The following is a 23241-nucleotide window of genomic DNA, read 5'->3' as shown; positions in this document are numbered from 1 at the left end:
CCTCTTAGTGCTCTCAGACATTCGGGGAAATGCATCATTGCTCCATTCCAAGCTTAATTGGCATAATAAATGTCGATTAAAGATCCTTTAAGATTTTAAACGGCCAAACTCAAGTGAAACTCTGTGTGACAGACTCACAAAGGACTTGTCCATGTGAAGTCTCTCCTACCGAGACGGTGCATTTCCATCTCCCGTGGGCCCAACTGTCGGTGACATGGACACACACATGTGCATTTGCACAGAACAGAAAGTCACTCTCCCCAGCTATGGTAGATGCATCGCTCTTCAATGGCTTATAAACGGTTATATGCTTTATACATGAACAAACTTCTGTTTCGTTAACAAATACAGAGAGAGCACCGGCTATGTCTCAGGACTGGGATTAAGTGGGGAGCAAGGCAGAGGCCCCCCTGTCATGCAGGGGGGTCTCCCTAGATGCCACCTGGAAGCCCCTTTCCCCCCCTGCTTCTGTCTGACGTGACTTCTTTCCTTAACTTTTACTTAGGAGGCTGAAAAGACAATTACTCATCCAGTATAAATATAAAACAGGGTCTCTGTTAACTTCTGAACTTGGCAAAAATATTTTTTTATGTCCTATGTACAGCTCATTGATTTAGGTGTGAAGAAAGTTTTGTTTTAATTTAAGTCGCCCAAGCTGCCAACTGTTTGATGTCGTCGTCTTCTTCAGCCCTCCTGGAAGATGCTGGAACATAAAATGGATACAAATTAGCAACTGGTGACACTCACACTTTAGCATAGAAAACAGGTATGAATTATGTAGAAAAATGTGTATATTTATGGAATAAAAAGCAAGTGCTAACAGGGACACAGGCCAGGCTATTATTTTGGGCAACTGTGTGCACACACGTAGCGGAGGGGACACACCTGCTCGGGTCCTCTGCACCGTGGACGAGGTGCCCGGCACTCTACCTGCCGGCCTGTCTGGCTGTGCCGGGAGGGAGGAGGGAGGCACACTTGGAAGTCGGACATCTGTCATCTTCTTATTTAATTCTTCCTGCTCCAGCTCTTCCAGCTCTGCCATCAGCTCATCCTGAACACAGCAGGAAGAAAGAATTGTGGAGTTAGCGTGGCGAGCACTGGGTTCCCTCAAACATAGGAACAAGCACATCTACTGCCCAGTTGATATGTGAGAACCAAGTGAAATGGAATATTTATTTTAACACTAAGTCTTTTTTGCAACATTGAGCAATGATTAAAAATGAATATTTTGGGTTGTTCAAATTTGTCGTAGCTAATCTTATAATACTTCGGTAAACCGTTATTCGAGTAATTTGTGCTAGCTGAATATAACACCTCCATAGTTTCTAGGAAATTTACACCTTGCCTGTCTTTTTTCCAATGCATCTTTTCTTTTCTACTGTGAAAAGTTAAGAATCTGCGAGCCCGGCTAGTGCTGCTCAGTGGCTGAGCATCGACCTATGAACCAAGAGGCCAATGGTTCGATTCCCAGTCAGGGCACATGCTGGGGTTCTGGGCTCGACCCCCAGTCGGGGGTGTTCAGGAGGCAGCCGACTGACAATGTTTCTATCTCTCTAACTTTCCCTTCCTCTCTCTCTAAAAATCAACAGGAACATTAAAAAAAAGAATATGCGAAACCTTAATTGGTGGAAATAAATATTTTCACTTGGGTTAATGTTATTAAAAATAAGTGACAGGTATGGCAAAAGCACATGTGCAGAAAGTAAAAAGAATCACAGGTACTTTGAGTCCTTTGTTAAATTACTAAAGCCCATACGTGTTTGGGTTAAGTAAACTTCAACCCAAGGTAGGCACACTGTTGTTTCTTTCTTTTAGCAATAGCCTCAGAGTCTGGGTTAATCCTTAACTACTCTCTGTCCCAAGAACCTTAGATTCGCAAGGCTAGTTGGAGACTTTGAGTGTAAGTTGCCTCTGACAGACAGATGACTTGTGGTAGAACAAGTCTACTGGGCTCCAAGGGTCCTCAGGTAGAGTCCAGCCCCTGAGAGACGCCAAGAGTCTAAACTAAATTTGCCATCATTATAATTCTGAGTTTGTCCCCATTAGAAATGACCTAAGACACTCTCATAATTAACCAAGGAAAGTCTTCATTTATGGATTCATGCATCATTGAAGAAATCGATTGGGAGCTCACTCCTGGCCAGATATGGAACTCATACCTGGGGGTGCAGAGTTCAACCAACAGTCCCGACATTATCCTACATTAAAATGAGAGAAATAATACTAGAGACCAAGAGAGGAGGTATGTAAGCCAACTGCAACATTTGATCATGACAGTGTGGATCAGGCAGGAAGCCAGCTGAAGGATTGTCCGACCACTGTGAAATCTACTTCATGGAAAGGAAACGAAACAGGAAAGTACGTGTGGAATAGTGTGATCCGCAGAGCTGTGTGCTTTATGGTTATCCACGGGCTATGTGAATAGACTGTCCGGAATGATTACTCTAGTGCCCTATCTCTGCTCTAAAACAATCAGGAACAAATATAGTAAATGCAGTCATAGCAGAACACACTGTGCTACACGGAGCACGGGCCCAGAATTGCCCGGAGTGCTTGGTAGTTATCGACAGCACTGCACAGATATTGATATTTTTGGTAGCAAATAGGATGACAGGATCATCACCTCCTCTCTCATTTTCAGACTTCAGGTACACAACACTTATTTGTTCATTGATAAAAGAATTTTAGAATTTAAGAAACTTTAGAGATAAGCTAGTGAGCCAGTCATGTTCATTTTATAGATGGGAAAACGAAGGGTCAGGAAAGTGAAGGGACTTCCAAAGGTAACAAATGCAGAGCCCCAACGTCATGAGCCCGGGGCCCTATGGTGCCTGTTAGTCTAACCAGGGTGGGCAAACTTCAAAAAGCCACACAGCATTAATTTAGGCTTAGCAGCCCCCACATGGTCTCCGCAACAGCCTTCTCTGTTGCTATTGTTGTTGATGGTGTTGTTTTCTGCAATTCATTAAACAGACAAAAACAGGCCTGGGAAAGATTTGGCCTGAGAGCCAAATTTTTCCAACTGTTGAACTACACCATTTTTAAAAGTTGTTGATGCCCAAGTTTCATTTTCTCGGATCCCGTGGAACCACACCTTCCTTGCTAGATGTTACGTCTTTATTACCAGGCAGATGCAGGAGTCAGAGTCCTCGCTGTGCTGCTCTGAGAACTGGAAACGTCTCCACATCTGTACTAGTTGGTGTGTGTGCTGTGAAGAGAACAATGGGAATTCCCGGGAGACGCCACCACTCTAAGGAGAGTCTGTCTTAGTGGACTGATGAATCCAAGTGGAATGTGTGTGCTGACAATGCCCATCCTCATTTACTTTGTTTCATAGCCTGAGTAACGACGGAGGCACCCTAACCTCCGATTTCACAACCACAGGGCGTGCCATGTCCGTGCCTGCAGGCCGGCGGCCTGTTTGCTCTGCCCAGATGTGCAGGCACTGCCCCTCCTGGTAATGGGCTAGTTAGGCTCCACCTCTGAAAGCCTCGAACTCCCAGAACCACGGGCTGCTCTTCCTTACAAGCTAGAAGCTTAATTAGGGGGCTTTTGCAAAAGTGTATTAACCTTTCCTTTAAATCGGAGCTCCCAACACTTCATTTCCCTCTTCAGGATGTTTCTAGCAAGTATCATTTACTCTTTGATGATACTTAAGGAAATATATAGGGAGCCCTGTCTGCTGGGGATGGCGGGAAGCTGTCCTTTTCAGCACATGGCGCTCCATTCTTTACACCGCGTCACCCACCTCATCAAAGTCATCGCCAAATCCAACCCGCTGAGAAAAGGCTTCTGAGATTTCTTGGGCGACATCCTGTTGCTCTGTGATTTCTTGCATCAAATCATCTACTTTGTTCAGGTCCCTGGGAAGTAATATTTTGTGGAAACATTTTAGAATCTTTAAAATTATGCATTTAGATATACTCCCACCTGAACAGAAATGAGTCAATTTAACATAAACTCTTAGTTATTTCTGCAGGGTAACAAAAATTCCCAATAATAATGTATATCAACTTTAAAGATAATTTGCATTTCAAAAAAAAGAATAATCCTGTAGAGGCACATGTATCTTAAATATTAAATAAATAGCCATTACATTTGGGAGTCACTAACAAGCAAATTATTTTATAATTTACAATATTTGTAGACCCATTTTGAAGTTTTGTCTGGTAGGGCATATGCAGAATTTAAATATACGCGACTGTGTATCAACTCTGCAGGAAATGGTGCCGTGGGCCCCAAGGGACCACCACGACTGAGAGGAGCCAGGCAGCTCTCAGCCGCCGGCACCTCCAGCAGCCCTTCGTGGAAGCTGAGTTCTGGAACAAGGGGCCGTTTTCCAGAATGCCTGGCAGCTCTGAGGTCCTGACTCCCCGGGGCTGTCCCAGGAGGACCTGCTCTCCTGGGAGATTACGGGTGAAGGCGAACGAGGCCTGGGAAGCCCTCAGAAGAATCAGCAACTTCAGCCAAGGCATCTGGTAGCCACAGGCCCAGGCAGACAGCTGCTTCAAGGACAGTTTTTAGCCCCTGAGCCCCACTGGCCCCCGACCACCAACCTGAGCTGTCAGAGCCCGAATGCCAGGATCTGGAAAGCATCTGAGTCGTACCCCCAGCTCTGAAACTAGGCCAAACTGATCAGATACCAGAAAATGACAAGTTTCCTCCTTACCAGGCAACCTAAACACTGACATTTTGATTCCCAGTGGAATAAATCTTTGGAAAGTTCCCCAGACTCTCTACGTGGAAAAAGCTGAGTATCTTCACATATTATCATGTAGCTGTGAAAAAGACCCACTTTACCATTCTCCTACCACCACTTACTTCCCATTCTTATGTTTATGATAAATATATAAGGAATTCATCTTTTAAAGGGAGAATGGGAAAGGTGCAGCTGAAGTTTGGGCCGGGGTGAATTTTTCTCAAAAGGACCACAAGCGATGGTACCGCCAAAGCACCGTGATGTTGTGCTGCACGTCAGCACCAGCTTATAGCCACGGCAGAGGATTGTGACTCTGAGAGCGAATGGAATGATCTTTCTGAAGCTGTCAAAATGATGGTGGATCGTCAATGAGTTATCAAGGCAAGAAAATGTGAGCAAAGGTGTCTTCGCCTTCCCCAGCCTGCCCCTGGTCCACCTTCCCCACCCGTGGAAACATCTCTGCATCGCTCAGGTGCTCACCGATCTCACACTTGGTGGCCCAGATCTCACTGTCACGTTTACTCTCAGAAAACGGCCAGGTCCCAGGCACCGACTTCAGAGTGAACGTAAAGCTAGCAGTGGCTAGCTCCACCACCGCATTGAATACGGATTACTTACTTTATGCCAGGAACTGACATATGCCAGGGACTGTCTGGCACCTCAATGAATGTCACGATAACCACAGGGAGTATTATTATCTCCAGTTTACAGACAAGGGAACTGCACACAGGTGAGGCAAAGTCATTTGTCCAAGTACAGTCGGCCATGCAACTGGGACTATAACCCAGAGAGTTTGACCCCCAAATCCATGCCCATAGCTATGATTCTGTCGATGGCTCCCATCCAGTGGGTAGAATCAGAGTCACCTGGGGAACCTGGTTAAAGACAGGAAGGGCCAGTCCCTACCCTTCTTCAAGGAGCCTGGGCATCTGAGGTCTCGTTAGTCGCTTTCCCGGTGGCCCTGAGTCCCACCACAGTTGGACAGCCACTGTTCTGTAGCCTAACACGCTCACAGATGCTGACATTTAAAGCTTTTTTAAATTATATAATGAAAAGTTACAGGTGGAGTGTCAGACAATAGCGAGGCAACTGGGGAACCCCAAGGGCGAAATGAATGTCCCTCGTGTTTTCAAGGTTTGGTTTTGTTTTCTGCCACTGTGCCTTCTAACCTTTCTCGAAGGACCATTCCATTCTGACGTGTCCTCAGAAGGACAAGCCCATTCCTGCCGAAACCATCCTACGGCTCTCGCGACTCCGAGGGCGTCTGTGGCTCAGGGGGACACCGGGCCACTCACATGTTCTCGTGGACCGCCCTCATGGCCCGGGCCGCCAGGCCCATGTTCCTGAGCACCTCGGCGTTGGTGTGCGAGTTCTCCAGGGCCTCCCGCTGGAACTCGATGGTGGACAGGGTGCCGTCGATCTGCGTGAGCTGCTTCTCAAACCTCTTCTTTCTCTTTAGTGCCTGCAACGCAGCTAAATAAGGGAGAAGCCACGTTTATAAGGAGAGAGCACAATCACTTACTCGAGAGACACTGGCTCAGCACCAACTGGGGACTTGGCACTGTTGGTACCTACGGGCAAGAGGAGACCAGGCAGAGTGGAGAAACTCAAGGTGGCGTCTGTGCCTCCATCGCCAGGCCCTCAAACATTTTCAATGTTATTCTTTTCTTCCCAAGACCTGGCAAGTGTCAGAGGATGGAAGTCCACTTTCACATTCCATAAAATAGACCAGAGAAACTGGATTAAAAAAATAGGCATAAAAATGTGAGTAGAAATCACGCATTAGAAAAATAAAACTTCAGAGGGAGAAAGGTTTTTGATGACTGTTTATTCTAGCCCTGCTTCCTTATTTCAAAGACAAGTTCATGGAGACCTGGAGAAGTTACATGACTTGTTTGAAGGTAAACAGTGAGCAGCCGTCCAAAACCCAGGACGCCGAGCTGCATGTCATGGTCACAAATGACTATGGGCTGGCCAGTAAGGTTAGACCGAACTACGAGAGCCCATGAAGGCGTTGCCCTCAGAGAAATGGTATCTAAGCACCCTGCCATTAGCACTTGAACAAAATAACCTTATTAGCTCCATTCAGAAATCACAAAACTAACAGACTTCTTTTGACTATGACCTTGGAAGGCGCCCAAAAACAGGCCCTAAAATGTGATTTGTGATAAGGCATTTGGAGCGAGTACAGGAAAAGAGCAGCCAAGGGATGTTGCTATGAAGCTAATTAATGGAATTTGCAAAAGAACTCAAATAGGTTAATGGTTTGGGAGTGAAATGTAAGTTTTCCAAAAGATTTCTGCGAGGCTCTTTTCTAACTCAGTTTTGGTCAATTTTTTCTTTTAATTCCAATAGGCTTGGTTTATCTGTTCCAATGCTTTTTGTTTGGTGCACAGAGGCCCATAGTCATTGTACTTTCTTGTTGGGTTTTATTGGGGATCAACACGAAACATTACTCTCTGTCCCATTCATCCTTTTTGCCTTAAATTCCATTCTGTTTTTTATTTAAGTTAACATTCTAGCTTTCTTTTTGTTATAATTTGCCTCTAATAATTTTATGGGAACCTCTATTTCAAAAGTGTTTTATATTTGCTCTTTTTCAGTTCACTTACTACAGGTAGTATATAGTTGGGTATTTGTGTGACTGTTTATAACCCCAGTTTATCTTATTCTGATTTATGGTGATAACTGATATGTCATTTTTGGTGTGTTTTCTTTGTTATATTTTTTGTTTTCTTTTCTTTATGTAGATTATTCAAATTTTCTTTGTACATTTTCCCCTTTAATTTGTTGGACAGTTACATATACTAAATTTATTCTCCTAATGAATACCTCTGTATTTAAAATATACGCATGCAACTAAACTTAAGTTTTCTATTCATGTTAAAAATTAATCAGTATATAATTTATTGTTCCCTAAAAGATTCCTTTCCCACCCCAAACCTTCCCATGTTTGATTAAAATAACCTGCAATTTTATTACTTCTAGATGATTACTAGTTGTTTTTTATTATCTTTTTAATTTTTCAGGAAATTTTTCTTAGCAATTGCATTAAGCTTGATAGACACAATTTCAAAAGTTATTTGCACTCAACTATAATGTTTGCTGATTTATTTTCTTACTATTGCTTCTGTTTCCTACATTGTCCTTTCTTGGATTATTATTTTTTTTATTTTATCAAAATAAATCTTGGAAGTTGTTTTTTTTCCAGAAAGGGTGCATAGATATAAATTCTCTAAATTTCTATAGGTCTGAAAATGTCTTCATTTTGTTTCAAACTTGAAAGATAGTTTGAATTTTTACAGAATTCTAGGTTCAGAATATTTAAAAATTTCTAAGACACTATTCTATTGTTGTTGGGTAGCCAGTATTTCAAAACTTTGATAGCAGCGTTCCTCTCATCTCTTTGTAGATAATCTGTTTGCTTGTTTCATCTCTGCAAATGTTTAAAATTTTCATTTTTAACTTGGACTTAGAAAATTTTATGAGTATAGGGTTAGGCACATGCCTTTTTTTTCTTTTTTCAAGTAAACATTCATTAGGTATTTTTATTCTGAAGAGTCAGATCTTCCTTTGTCTTATGGAAACTGTATTCCTTAATTTATTACTTCTTTCCCCTCCATTATTTCTACTTTCTTCCGAAATTCCCATTCATTGTTATATTATTATCCACACCATGACCCCGCCCAAACCATTCTCTGCTTCTCTCCTTTGAAATCCCTATACACTGGGTGCTAGGTGCCTTGGGTCTGTTCTTCAGTCCATCAACATATCACTCGTTTTGTTCTGTGTGCTGGGAGAATTCCTTAGCTTTATATTCCAGATCACTAATGAGTCCTCAGCTCTATTTATTCTTTTCTTATACCCTATTTATTTTTAATTATGTTTCTAATTCCTAAGAACTTTTTCATCTAGCTGTTCATTTATATGGCAGCCATTCTTGTCTTATAACACAGTAGTCTCTGGAACCTCCCTGAAGATGCTAATGCAAGCTTTGTTTTTAACATTTTTTTATTTCTTACGTTATCTCTCTTCCCTTGGGTTCAGCTGTTTACTTTGCTTATCTTGATGCTTCTCTTTCAGGCAATCACCTTTCCTCGAATTCTTCTGATCTTGTGTTATAGGCTCATATGTATAAATGAACGACTAGAATAGTCAGTCTGCGGAGATGGGCCTCTTGTAGTTACATAAGTGTGTTCCCATGGGCCTCTCTCTGGAAAGGGAAGGCTGCCCACGGCTCTGTAGAAGGATTGGGGTGTGCCAGAAGGCAGGCAGTCTTCAGTGGCCAGGGAGCAGGCAGACAGGCTGGGGGTTCCTACAGTTGCCAAAGAAGGGCTTTCATATGAGTGGTGGACACTTTTCTGAGCGGTAGCTTGTCTTCCCCACCCCTCCCTGGCCCGTGGACTGTGGAGGCTCTGCCCTGCTTCCCTCTCCAGATGTCACACCACCGTTTAAGTTCTTGCTGAATAGCACTTACACTTTATTTATAGAACAGTTTCTATTTGTTTAACCTTTCCTCTAGGAAAGAACAAAAACAATTTTTTTTAAAGTCATCTGGCTTAAACGCCTTGCTACAATCTCACTCTGCGGAGAGGCTCCTGGAGCTAGTGATCAGAGCTGTGAGGGTTTTCTCCCCACACAGGGAGATGGCCAACTGGCCCCCGGAGCTAACACCCCACCTGCAGCTGTCCCCAGTGACTGCTGCATGCACCACACTACGTAATAGTTATCTGTAAACTCTATTCCACTCCACCTCCCCCACACTAATTACAAGCCCTTGGAGGCAAGATTCTATTCTCCGGTTTCCCCCGTCCCTAGCACAAAATGCATAACCAAAACCAGTGTTGATTAGCATTTGCTGTGTGCCAAGCCCATGTGCTTTATGTGATTTATGTCATTACTCTCACAAACTCCAAGAGCAGATATTATTACTGTCCTACTTTACAGAAGATGAAATGAGTGAACATTAAAATGAACAAATAGGGTAATTTTGTGCATATAGTATAATGACAACATGGTATAATAGAAAAAGTATGGTGTTCAAGGCCAGAGTGGGGATCCTTCTTCTATGACTTGGTAGATGTGTGCTCTTGGCTAAGTCACTTCCCTACTTTGAGCTCCAGTTTGCTCTCCTGGAAATGGTGATGTAATCTCCATCAGGCTGGGTGACGTTTAAGAATTAAAGATAATTTATGGAAAACACTTTATACAGTCCCTGTGCATGGTAGGGTTTTGGCAACTAGATATTATTATTAATAACAGCGATTTACATAACATTCATTAATGAGACTGTGTATCTTATTTCTGAGACCACTGAGCAACAAGTTACCTGCTCTTTTCACCATAGCTCACCCTGACAGGAACATAATATTACGGAAACAGCTCCACACTTCAATAGGTACAGTACATAATGCTCTTTGAGAGTCTCCTAAGAAGCTGAACTCCAAATACCTGTCTCCACCCACGATACTCAGAAGCGGAATGTTTGAAGCGTGTCTCCTCCCAGTCTTGTCAGGCTGGCTCAGTGTCTATACTTGTTTGCAACCTACTGACACAAAAGAATTTTCCTCTTTTTTTTTGAGAAAAATGTTGAAGTTTTCCACTAAGAAGTATGCCACATTTCCTAATAAGAACTAATTTTAGATTACTTTCTGAAAATCAAGAAATTCAATCTGCTAGAAAGGAATACGCTTTGGAGTCACCAGATCTATATTTCAATCCAGCCTCTACCAATGAAAAACTGTGCCCACTGACCTCGGCCTGGGACCCTCACTCGTCTTAAGTGACTTCTCCCATTTGAATCACAACGATATCAATGATGTCTAGACGACAACACTGTCCTCTGGGGTCAGGTTGCGCACTTTCAAATCCAGGCTCCAACTGTCCAAGGCTCTGAGGCCTCCCTAAGTCGCTCACTGGAGAAACGGAGGTATAACTCATTCGGGTGTTGGGGCTCACCTGAAATAACATGTGAAGCGTTCAGTGCGGTGCCCAGCACACAGCGAGTGGCTGCTGAATGATAGGGAATTCTGATCACCCCTCATCTCCACAGGGCTGTCAGAGCCTCGGGTGGGAGCCCAGGTATGGTGCCCACCCTTGCAAATGTGTGTTATTAATAATAATCAGACCTGGGTTGGGCACAGTTTTAAACGCTTATGTTAATATATGGTTTCTGCCCTTCAAAATGTTTGGGAGAAACTAGAATGTTCACCCAGAGTTGAGATTTCAACTTACACTATAATTATCACACCCCAAACTACAGAGCGGCCTCCAGGGAGCCAGGCAGGTAGCTCGGGGAAAGGACACGGAGGGGGGTAGGGAAATGGCCTTCTTTGTCTTTCACCAGTGAGACGGAGACACAGAGGAAGGTTTCTCTGCTATAACAATAGAAGATCGTGCAAGGGTGACGATAAACGGCAGTGACAGAGGCCCCAGTACCAGGAGCCCACAGGAAGAATGGGACGTGAGTGACTGGGGAACACAAGCCCGAGCTCGTGGAGGCAACACCCTCGGCTCCAGTCCACGGCTTCCACCCCACCAGAGAAGCAAGGGATCTGGATTTGATTGCAAACCCCCCACCCTGAAAAACTAATTTATGGTTTTCCAACAAAACCTTGTGTGAGCAAAACTGATGCTTCCTGCCTGGCTGGATCTGGCCCCAGGACACTTGACACCAGGCACAGTAAGCATCTAGCAATCACTAAGATAAGAGGCTTCTGTTTCAAAGAGCAAGAAGTGTGTGGGAGGGGTCTCCCCGTGAGGGGCTTCTCCGTGAAACGACGATGCCACAGGCCCACCGTGAGGTGCACAGGCTCTGACTTTGTTTTCTAATAAACAATTTTGGAAAGTAACGGGTGTGCTTTTCTAAAGACATGCAATAAATTCTGCAAATGGAGCATTGCTCCTGATTTGGCAAAGAGGGGCTTCTTTAGAGCTGTGTCACTTAACCTGCGCAGAAGGTGCAATTTAATCTTCCGAGCCCCAGTGGTTGCATTAAAGGCCCAGGTGAAACCTGGACGGCATTCTTCCTAAGACAAAGGGCTTTACTGTATTCCTTTGTGGTGGAGAAACAGCCAGGGGTGGGGTTTGTCTCCCCGCCTAACAGTGACTGTCCATCAGCAGTGGAGTCACAGAACAATGTCCCTGTGTCCTGCTGCTGGGGGAGCCGTGAAGAGCCCTCGCTCCAGCCCCCCGAGGACTGAGATTGAAACTTAAGAACCACCCTCTTGACAACACCCAACCAGCCCCGTGCAACTCTGCCCCACTGTGCTGCCAGAGGAAGGCTTTGGTCACTGATGAAAAATAGCAGAATAGCAGAAAAGTCTGGTAGTTTCACTGCTCAGATAGTGAGTAGGGCATCTTGGTTTTCAAGGTCAACCTGTTGCTCCTCATGCCCTTGGGGTGTGTACCGGTGCGTGTAGCAAAAAGCAGGAAGCTTTTAGGAACCATCTCATCTGTGAGCATACAGTCCTGTTTGTGACACAGGAAACGATGACCGATCCCCCCTCTCCTGGGCAGGGATGACCTTCATGGAAGGGCTAAAAGGCGAGGCTCGGAGGAGCAGTCTCAGTGCTTCAAATCCGTAGGTCACACGTAATGGGTCACATCGTCTTTAGCTTTTAACTGGGAAGCCTCACAGTCATGTTGTTTTAGGTGAGGAGTTTGAATGTAAGCCCCTTTCTTTCATCCAAATCGCTTCATTGATCAAACAAAACACTGCTTTCTGTTTAGGGAAGTTTGGATTCGTTCTCAAAAAACACAATCTGAACACGCATCATCATAAGCATTTCACAAATGGAATGAAAACCACGGGTTAGATGGAAAGCTAGGGGGATGCTAGAAAATTCTAACATCATTTGGCCAGCACCACTCCGTATGAATTCCCCTGGTCCCCGTCACTTTTATAAACTATTACTTATCCATTCATTTCAGTCACAAGACAAAATGCACTAAAGATCTCCAGAAAGACAGTGAATGGACAGAGGAAACTAAGGTTATTTTCCAACGGAAACGGCGCTCCTGCCTCACTGGAGACGAGGCAGTTCCTATGGCCAGGACATTGCACACAGGTGCTCACAGCAGGTGGGTCACAGAGGGGAAGGTCATGGCCTCCAAGTGCTATCACCCTGATTTGTCACAAAAGGAAGAAACGCTTACATAGAGGACATTTGAAATATCTGCTGAAATTCTTATTTCTTATAACCAACTGCTTCCCAGGTCAATCGCCAAGCAAGTAGAATTAACTTGTTATTAGAACGACATACCAAAGTATTAATTAAAATCCACTTGATACTCTTTGTAAAAGCCCAATTCATGTTGGACACCAGGCAGAATATAGAGCTACTTGAATGAGTTTTTTACTTGCTACTAGTAGTGTTTGTGAGCCCACAAACTGGTGACTCTGAAGGCCTGCTATTGCCTAGAATGTAGGGAAAACCGTATGAAGATGAACCCAGCAATGTTAAGCAGAAAAATTCAGAAATAGTTGATTATGCTACAGGGTAGACACGAATACCTATGGATGTAATTTTATATTGTGCGTGTATGTGTATGTATATGTGTGTATATATGTGTATGTGTATATATGTATGTGTGTATATGTATGTATGTTTGTATGTGTGTGTGTTCTAGAACATGGGTTTATAGTCTACTTGTAAACAAGTATTTTCTGTTCAAGTGATGCAGTAACTACTACCACTGTGTTCGTGGCTTGCAGGGACTCCTGACAGCCAACTAACTATAACCCTGTAGCTCCTTTCCACTCTCAGTGCCTTTAACTGTATGAGATCCTATTATTGCCGAATCTCGAGAAGTGCACAGTTCTTATCCTCCCAATGACTACTACTATTTGAGATTCTTTATGAAGCAATTCCCCTTGAAATTGGTGGTGAACTATGATACTCTTTAATTTCTCAAGTATAAGTGGAAGAACAATACCCAATAAATCAAGAGAGTTTACATAAATAATATTTTTAAACTGTTCACAAAATCATAGGCTCTTGTGCATGTGACCTTTAAAATATGTATACATTGATTTAACATCCTAATTTTTTTCTTGCTGCAGTTTTTGAGAAATTTTGAGTTAGAATAATGTCTTTGTTCAGGCCCCAAGGTTATATTTACTTGCACACTATTTGCATAAAAATATATAAAAAGAATTGGTCGTGTACATAGCACTGCCCACTGAAAAAGGCGCATGGAACAATGTTACTGCTGAGCAAATAAGACACACCCATTATGACCAGGTAGCACATGACCCTATGTGAAAGAGCCAAAAAGATTCACTAGAAACTCATGTTAAAATAAAAAATAAAATGTCCTAAGTGCCTGTCAAATATTTGGTTGCATAACTTTATTCCTCTAAATTTATATGTAAGCCAAATACAAAGCTGTAAACTTTGTTTCATTTAAGTTCGATGGTTGGCATTAAACTTTAAATTTTAAATAAAGAATTTAACTTCTACTGCAAGGATTCCTGACTTTTAACAGAAAATAATCAACTTTTCCTTTCTTGGAATTTAACAATCACCATTCTTGTTTGCTTGCTTTCGGGGTTTGTTTTGTTTTGAGGGTAGCAATGACCGTGCTGGTTTTGGAGTCACTAGATTGCTAGACTGAGGAAAGGCTGATGGAGGTGGCCCAGAGTGGATGGGTGTGGGGGCTCTTAGCCACCCTTCATCCCCTCCTTGGAAATACCCACAGGTTAGAAATACCTAGGTAAAGGGCTTAGCCATGGGCTGAAACGGCTCCTAGCAGAGCTCCTTGGGAGCTCTGACTGCTTTAAAACAGGACCATATAAACTCTAAGTCCCAAATATTCCCATAAGCAAAATAGCATAAATCAAGAAAAATTGTATTTTTTGCTTAATGTAAATAATTTCCCAAAACTGTGGTGCTCTATTACCCAGCTTTGTGGAATTTACATGAAGAAGAATAAATGAATGTTCTGATATTTACGACACTGCTCCACATTTACGAAGGAGAAAGCAAACCAGAAGTAAGTTTCATAGCACAAGAAACAGCCCCAATTACCCGTCTAGAAGTAGCTAGAACACGTCTGCCAGCTGTCAACACCGGCGCCACAGAGACGCAAAAGAATGCTTCTAGAATAGAAACACTCTACCCTCTAGTTTCTGAGGAAAAAGCAAAGAAGACAGTGGTAACTCGAAGCCAGTATGAGTTCACAGAGACAAAAAAAATACCAAACTAATCTCATAGCTGTCTTCACTTGGGGCTCCTGTATGCTGACTTAGGGAAAATCCATTGCCCACCGCTGTCCTTCTAACCTACTCACATCAACATCATCCCCAAAGCTCTGGGTACCACGACTGTGAACCTCCTCCCAGATCTCTTGCAACAGAATTTTAAAAAGCTCTCCAGGTAATCTGGTGACTCTAACACACGATCAGCTCATAAACCAGCATTCGGGTGAATGTAGTTGGTTTTAGGACAATAATTCACAAGGTATATTGAGGGATTGTTAGAGAAAGGAGAAAAGGCTGGAAAAGTAAGACGGCCTGGGATGCAAATGTAGGTCAACTGTACTCATAGCCCGGTGAGTAGCTGAACTCACTCAGCGCTGATCTTGTGCCTTGGCTGAATCGTAGGTGAAACCTCGCTGCTGTCACTCAGAGGTTATCTTGGACTGAGGTCCCTAGTGGCTGCCATGGCGCGATACCTTTGGTTCTGTCTTATGCAGTATATTTAACAGACTTTGACAGCCACGAAAAAGCTGCCGATCCAATCTGTGTCTGATTCAACTAAAAGAAACAGCTCATATGTAAGACAATAACATTAACATGTAAAAAATCTTAATTTTAAGACAACTAAAAATAAGATGATATTTCATAGAAATATATGTAATAAGGGGGAGAGGGTCAGTCTGGCTGGGGTTTTTAACTCTTTCCAAATCCAATGGGGAAAGCGAGTGATAGGGCATCTGAATAAGCATATGCGACGAGGCTGTTTAAGAGAACAAAAGAGCTAGCAGGGCACCAGGCAGGTCGGTATCTAAGTGTGCCAGTGACAGGTAAGTCTTCGAGGATATTCATCTGGGCTCCAAGGGGAGAAGTTTTAAGAAAGTGATAGGGCTCCTCAGGCTGAACCAGGTGTGTGGGGTCCCCCCACCCTTGGGTGGGAGCCTGGGAGCTCCTGAGGTAGGGGAGGGAGTTGAGAGAGGGGGTCCCATTTCCATAGATATGCCTTTTCCAGAAGAGAGAACACCCAGACATTTGGTTGTGCTATTGCCCCAGGAACAAGCCTCACTCTTTTCCCAGGCCCCAGAGTACAGAGTGTGGCACCAAATGATCAGGTGACTGGAGGCGCACAGAGCACTTTATTATGAGGCTTGGTTGGCTTTGAACCCTGGAGAACGCTGAGGCCCTTCGTAAGGGCTGGGGACATCAGTACCTGGGACCCTCCCTAAAGAAAACTCATTCAGGAGGCTAAGAAGGACCCTTCAGAAACTCCGAAACGGTCCTTTGTTGATAAATAGAGGGGGAGGGTTAGATATTCCCCATCCAGGCCTGGGGGGGGGGGGGGAGGAAGGGAGCAGGAGTGAAGCGGGGAGAAAACAGGCCAGGCGCTCACTGTAGTGCTCATCAGAACCACGGAGTCACTTGTTCAAAATCCAGATTTCTGGGCCTTGTACTCAACCTACGAAGTCAGAACTTTAAGGGGCTCCTTGCGGCTGTACATTTTAACAACCCCCCTCCAGGACATCTGATGCAGGTGACCTGAGGAGCCCATTTTGAGCAACTCTCTTAAGAAAGGAGGTCACCAGGTAAGTGATCTCTCCCAGGGGCACTTTGTCCTTGGGGACCTGCAGTCTGGGTCTGCCTCGTCACCTGAGCCACTCTCCTGCCCTTACCGCGTTGGCACTGAACTAACCGACACAGACGTGGTTCTCTTCACACAGAAGTCCTCAGGTCCCCAGTGTCCCATATTGCAGAATTCACCTCCCTGACAATGACAGTAAAAAGCAAACTCAAGAGCCCAAAGAGTTGCCAGCACTGAGATATGCCCACAGGGCTGTGCACACACTGCTCCCAGGATGGCGGCATCTGAGCCACGACCCTGAAAGCGAGTTCACCTTTGCCAACAAAATGCCCAGGCTACAGAGTGGCCTCTTACTCAAATAAAAGACTCTGCCTTGGGGTGTCACTCACTGAACAGACCCTGATCTAGAGGTGGAGTGGCCTCAGCACCAGAGGTTTGGGCCAAACTTGCTTCTTTCCTGTCCCAACCTCTTTTCTCTATCAGCCCAACAGCCTGAGGCCCACGATACCCCAGACTGGACACACCCTTTCCACATAATGACAGGTTTGGATTTGTTGCTCAGCCTGGGACAAGTAACAAGACCAGGCCGAGGGTGAGGGAGAGAGAGGCACCTGGGGTGGGAAATGAGGGGACATTCACCCTCAGGTCGCAAAAGGGGGGCCTAGGGGTCTCAATGGCCTCGCCCTAGACCCAGCCTGGGGAGGAAAGTTCAGCCCAGGAAGAGGTAACTGAGGAAGCTGAAAAGGTGGGGTGTGAACCCGAAACTTGGAGGTGTGACTGCCGTCCTCATATGTAAACAGTCTTCATGTCACCCAGGTGGAGTAGCTTTATTCCCTGTCATTCCACAAGACACAATTTGGGCCAATAAATGGAACTTAAGAGGAAGCCAATTTCAGCTTTACAAAAAAAGCTACTGTTATAACATTGGCTGATATTTATAGAAGACTGAATTAAGGGCTTCACACAATAATGTCATTAATCCTCACAACTCTGGAACCAACCTTATCATTGCCCTTATGCAGATGAGGAAACTGAGAATTAGGTCAAGGAAGTGATCTAAAGTTACCCAGTTTCTACACGGCAGAGCAGGGCTGCCTGCTTGGACGCCCAGGCTCTTAACTACAACACTAAGTCACTTTCTATCAAAGGTGAAAAAAATTGGACCAGGATATTATATTTAAGCAAGATCCCTATGACAATCTCTTGATAATATCATTATATATACATTTTAAACTCATACAGGAGGTTAGAACAGGGATCCTTAAGGTGTCCCATCAGTCCATGTGGCAGGAGGATTGCCCCCAGCTCCTGAGGCCACCAGCCAGTGAAGCATCCAAATATCATCAGTACCCATGGGTGCCATGCTATGAAAGAGGTGAGGAAGCCAGGTAAGACTACTGGGGACATGTCCTTCTGCCTCATTAACATGACTATGGATTTAGGGTCCTAATCCTTACCCCAGGACACACTTCAGCCACTTATATCAGCATCCATGGGGGTGGGATCCAGGCTTCAGGGGGCCTTTAATATACAGCCAGGACTGAAAACTGCTCTCGATGATGGTGCTCAGCAGGAGTAGAAAAATTTTAAGTGATATTTAAAGTTTGCTTTTCCACAAGCAGATTACTAGCTATAACGCAGGAGATCCGCATAGTCATCTGAATAAACTGCATTGGAGGATGTCTGACCTCTGAAGTTTCTAAGCAAATTACAAGTCTTGCTCCAACCCGTTCCTCTTTTAGATCAGCAGGGCCTTGAGTATCACGGCCCTCGCACCAGCTTGGTGATGCAGACTGAGGATCTTTCTGGTAGATTGTGGGAACTGCCAAAGGAGCCTGAAGGGGGAAGAATTAGCTACCACGGCACAACCTTGCTACGCGCTACTGAGAAGGCACGTCTCAGACTAGGTTCTGCAGATACACTTATTAAATAAACATACACTGGCCGACAGGCAAAAAGCATTTCGCCAGCCTGTTCCATGAGCTCGGTGAAGTCCCAGCTCTGTCTCTTTAGGTTCAATACGCCGTGAGTGAAAGGCTCACTGAAGACACAGCGCAGTCACCTGGTGGGGTGCTGTGTGCCCTGTGGGAGGTGCGCTCCGTCAGAGGCCCGCCTGAGCCCAGGACTGGACAGGGCTTTGCGTTGAGGTGGAGCCTCAGGAACCACCCTAATGATAACTTAGCTGTGCATCCAGCACATCGTTATCACCTGCTCTCACATGGGGAGCAAGGAAGGGTTTCTGAACTATTTTCGCCGGTCCACAAGTTCAGAACACCCACAACTTCCCCAGTGAGACCTATTTCTCCCATTTCCCCCCCATATTCAATTAATCTGGTTTCTTTTCCCCCCCCCCCCCCATTTCTCCCATTTATTATGCTAGTTTGTCATTTTACCAAGAAAACCCATTTTGACATTCAGAGTGCTCTCAAGACTTCTGTCATTGTAGAGAGATAGACTGCTGAAGAATTTGTACTGGCCAGGAGTGTGGTGCTTTCTCATATAATACTAGCTGGCCACTCAACTAATTTTCTTGACACCGTGTCAGCTGGCCAGCCACCTCTCACTCTGTTATCATGTAAATTACAGCCATGACATGGAGTTACACAAGGTCCATTTAGTGCCAAGTATACTGGGCCTTATTATGTGTGTGAAAATATTTCCTGGTGGCTAATGGAAGCCTGTAACTATGTGTATATGAAGTTATCTGATTCATTTGGTGATGATGAAATTAACAATGTTTTCAAAGCACGGTCTGATTGAATTCTTTCCATAGTTCAGATTACAGATCATCTCATGCTAACCAGCCTCTTCCTATTCCCAAGGCTACTGTAGAACCAGGGCTGGGATCACACCAATAAAGTTCTCAAGGATAAGTGACAAAGAGTAAATGGCTTTCTGACCCCAACTGATAATTTGCACTTGATACTGGCACCTCTCTGTAACTTCTCTAATTTGAGGAAGTTAGGCTGATACTCTTAGTTAGTGTTGTCTTTAATATTTTTGGTGTCTTTATCATAGCTACTCGTATACACTTTAGTGCATTGCCAATTGGAGAACATTGCTATATTTATTTTACATTTTTGTGTCTGAAAGCAAATCTATATTTTTACCACTTCCTAGAAGCAGATATTCAATTTTTTCAGAATTTTAAAAACCAATATTTACTGAGCAACCACTGTAGAAAAAGCTTTCTGCAGATCCAAATGGATAGCAAAACAAAAAAAAAAGAAAACACTTGACTGGCACTAAGGAAAATGTCAGGTACATATCACACTGGAGAGAAGGCAGAGGAACAGAGTGGCCGATGAGTTTTCAGAAGCTCCGCTGGCATAGTCTCTCTGTAGAAATTGCCATTTAATAACCTCCAAAAATATTTTCAGGCATAAAGTAAAAATAGAAACCAGCACTTTACTCGAAAACAGACTATAATATGGTCAAAAGTTAGACGCAGCGGCAGAGAAAAATGAAACTTGGCCTTCTTATTGTTGGTAATAAGTGGGCACAAATGTATCAGTAGCATTTTTATGGACGCAGCAGGGTCTCGGAGGTCAGCTCCAGGGAACATCACGCCTTTCCTGTGTTTAACGGGGGCAGCACCACTGGGGTAGGGGAGGGGCGCTCCATCTCCCAAGGTTCTTTATGACTTAAGGAGGCAAGTTCAGGGTTTGGCGGTGAGGAGAGTCCTGTGTGGCCACTTCCATTTCTGAGTCTGCCACTGACCTCGAGATACAAGAGCAAATCCCTTCAACTTCTCACCGGGTTTTGTAAGTTTCATGAGTGCTGTTTAGATCTGTTCTCTATAGAGAGGGCTGTACACGGAAGAAACCAATTAACCTTGGCAAAGAATAAAGAGTTCAAGGTGCAATAAAAATGCTAAGTATCGCTATTGACTCAAAGTCCCTTGAGGGTGGCAAAAACCAGTGATAGGAAATTTAATAATTAATTCCCTGACTTTTTGTTGTTGTTATAATGTCTCAACTGCACAACAGCCAACTAAAGTCTCCAACAGCTGAGGCACCGGGTAAACCAGAACCTACTAGAATGTACTTCACTGAAGATTTACATGCAAGTTGAAAAGTGTGATTCAACATACAGACACGTAGTAGAAAACCTGATATTTAGTGTTGAGGTCAGTGGGGCTGGACTGGGGTGCAGCCGGCCAGGAGCAAAATTTAAGGGGCTGCCAAAAATTTCAGTAATCGAGATAGATAACATTTTCATGCTGTATATTTAAAACTCAAAATGAATAAAAAAATAATCCACTTTGAACAAAATATCACATTAAAAAAAAAAAAGAACTTAAAATAAAGAAGTGCTGTGTACAATCCATAAGAGCCAGAATCCAAGGGGAGGGGGAATTAATAATACCAATCCTGTCTTTATTTAAAATGTTGATAATTTGTTCATCGTGGATATTCTGAGTTCATTTTGAGTTTTCAAATATTGTCTACAAATACTGTTCATCTTGGTCCCCCTGCCGTCCAGCTCCCTGCAGCCCCAGCGCTGGGGGCAGCGCCAGTTCCTAGAGAGGCCCGGGGAGCGCACCTGGCGGCCCAGGGCAGGTGCAGGTGCAGGAGGGGGTGGGGGCAGGCGCAGTGGCCGGACCAGCCTGTCCCCAAGGCCAGCGCCGGAGGCAGGAGGTGGGAGCCCGCGCCCGCGGCCGGCCGGAGCCTACCTCGCTTGTTGTGCGTGCCGTGCTTCTTGGCCAGGCTGAGCTCTCTGTGGATGCGGTTTTCCAGGTACTCCTGCTTCTTGCCCAGCATCTCCTCCGTCTCCCGAAGTCGGGCCAGGGCCTCCTGGGGAGTGGGGGCCGCGCGGCTCTTAGCAGAGCCCCCCCGTTTAAAGAACTTGCCCAACTTGCTCATGGCTGGGGGCTGGGGCCGCCTGGGGCCCCGGGAGCCTGCTCCTCCTGGGTCTCGGGTTCCGACCTCAGACAGGGCGCTCCCGGGAATCAACAAGTCGCCAGAGCAGGTGACACGCCCTCCCGGCGCCTCCCGGAGCCGGCCCCGCCCTCGGCGCCGCGGGGCAGAGCGCGCTGCGGGCGGACGTGGCCGCCGGCGCCGGCCGGGAGGTGGGGACGGTGGGAAGGAGCGCGCAGCTCCCGCAGGACCTTCGCGGCTCGTGGCTTTGTCCGGCTGGGGACGCACCGGGGTGGAGGGCGGCAAACCCATGTTCCAGGGGTCTTGTGGGGGCCCGAAAGCGTGCGAGTGTGTGCGTGTGCGTGCCTGTTTTCGTGTGCGTGTTTGTGTATGCGTGTGTGTGCGCGTGTGCGTGTGTGCGTGTGTGCGCGTGTGTGTGTGTGCGCGTGTGCGTGTGCGCGCGTGGGCTGGGACACCCAGCTCATCAAAACGCTTTGTTCCACGCATGTGCTTGTGCGTTGCCGTATGTGAGTGGGTGTGCACAGTGCCCCCGTACACAAGTGTCTGTCCTTGTGAACAGAACACGCAGGTGTGTCATTCTAGGTGTGTGTCCTGTGGGCATGAGTGTGCGCTCCACTGTGACGCAGGTGCGAGGACTGGCTTGCTCGAGGAGCAGCTGGTCTGACCGGGCCTGTCTCTGCAGATGAGGAATCTGGGCAGGGCCCTGTGTGCCCGGCTGCCGTGGGCATGGGTCATTTCTGCATCACCCTTACAGAGCTCGAAGGGACGTCGGTCATCTCCTTCCGCAGTGTCAGGACTTCTGAGCGAGTGTGGTTGTGGCATTCAGCTCTGTAATTCGGAAGCTGGCGCATTCAGTGTGTGAGTGTAGCAATCACCTGTGATGGGTGCCGTTGTGCTCGGTTCTAGGTCAAATGCCTTTGCAGAGACACCGAAGGAACAAAAGGAGAAAAGTCCCAGAGAAAAGAAACATCCTTTTGTTCATGCTTGCTGCCTCAGTCCCGTCTGTGAGCCCCCGGAGTTTGGTAAGCTGGAAGGACACCCATGTGTCCTGACTGTGGGCTACTGCCTGCGGCTGTTGCTGAGCACACCACCAAGCAGTGGAATATGGACTTCGGTTTTCAAGGGCTGGATGTACCTGCATAATACAGCCCTATTTGAGCAACATTGCCCAACATCATCAGAACCTATGTGTGATCGTTAGCTAACCACTGATTGTTAAAGGGGGAAAAGGCATCCGCTATTATGATAAATACACCTTGATACCCCAAATCAGCAGCCCAACTCATCTGCCCTCATTCTAACATGGAAGCCGCAGGTCAATCCACTTTATCCCACACTGGAATAGCTAGCACTAAATTTTGCCAAAGAAATTAGACATTTTCATAGGAGGCTGGTTGGTTTGTATCTCACACACCCAAACGTGAAGCTATCATTTCCCATAACCACAGCCATCCACTTCTTATTGTCTCCTGCACGGCCGCCCAAAGCACTTGTGATCTGGGACACGTTTTGCTCTAATCTGCCCTGTATTGTAAACTATAATAAGTATTGTATTTTGTGATTGTCTGAATATTTTATGAATCTGTTTCAGAACATATTTTCTCCTTTGGATTGTAAGCCCCTTGAGAACTGAGAAGTAGCACATATTCTGCTAAGGTTCACATTGCTGGTCAGTTTAACCAACCTTTTCTGAGTGTATCTATATATAAGGTGTTGGGAATACAAGTGCAGCCTGTCCTAAAAGAGCTTACCTTCTAGTGAGAGCAGTAACATTTTTCCTGAGTGCATGCTATATGCTCAACACACTTCTAGATGTTGGAGATTCAGCAGCAAAAAAGAAAGACTGAAACACACGCATTCTCTTTTTTTAAACCCTCACCCAAGG

General features: G+C 45.2%; 1 protein-coding gene across 1 annotated transcript; it reads right to left on the bottom strand.

Annotated features, from left to right (window-relative positions):
* Positions 1–394: 394 nt before the first annotated feature.
* On the bottom strand, positions 395–21341 carry CHMP4C (charged multivesicular body protein 4C). Its single transcript, XM_016216010.2, has 5 exons — positions 21152–21341; positions 5995–6172; positions 3749–3863; positions 886–1051; positions 395–703 (listed from the first exon to the last, which is right to left on the bottom strand). The coding sequence occupies exons 1-5, from the start codon at positions 21339–21341 to the stop codon at positions 642–644; spliced, it is 711 nt and encodes a 236-aa protein (XP_016071496.2). The 3' UTR covers positions 395–641.
* Positions 21342–23241: the final 1900 nt, after the last annotated feature.

The sequence above is a fragment of the Miniopterus natalensis genome, chromosome 16, assembly GCF_054644295.1.
Source record: "Miniopterus natalensis isolate mMinNat1 chromosome 16, mMinNat1.hap1, whole genome shotgun sequence".
NCBI lineage: Eukaryota > Metazoa > Chordata > Mammalia > Chiroptera > Miniopteridae > Miniopterus > Miniopterus natalensis.
Note: the sequence above shows the minus strand (reverse complement) of the source record. Positions and strands in the feature narration are given on the sequence as shown.

Excerpts from the sequence above, each read along its gene's own strand:
- CHMP4C (XM_016216010.2), bottom strand. The coding sequence starts at position 21,341 with ATGAGCAAGTTGGGCAAGTTCTTTAAACGGGGGGGCTCTGCTAAGAGC. Across the intron at positions 6,173-21,151 it reads CGGCACGCACAACAAGCGAG|CTGCGTTGCAGGCACTAAAG; the intron begins GTAGGCTCCGGC and ends TCCCTTATTTAG. Across the intron at positions 1,052-3,748 it reads TTGGCGATGACTTTGATGAG|GATGAGCTGATGGCAGAGCT; the intron begins GTGGGTGACGCG and ends TGCTGTGTTCAG.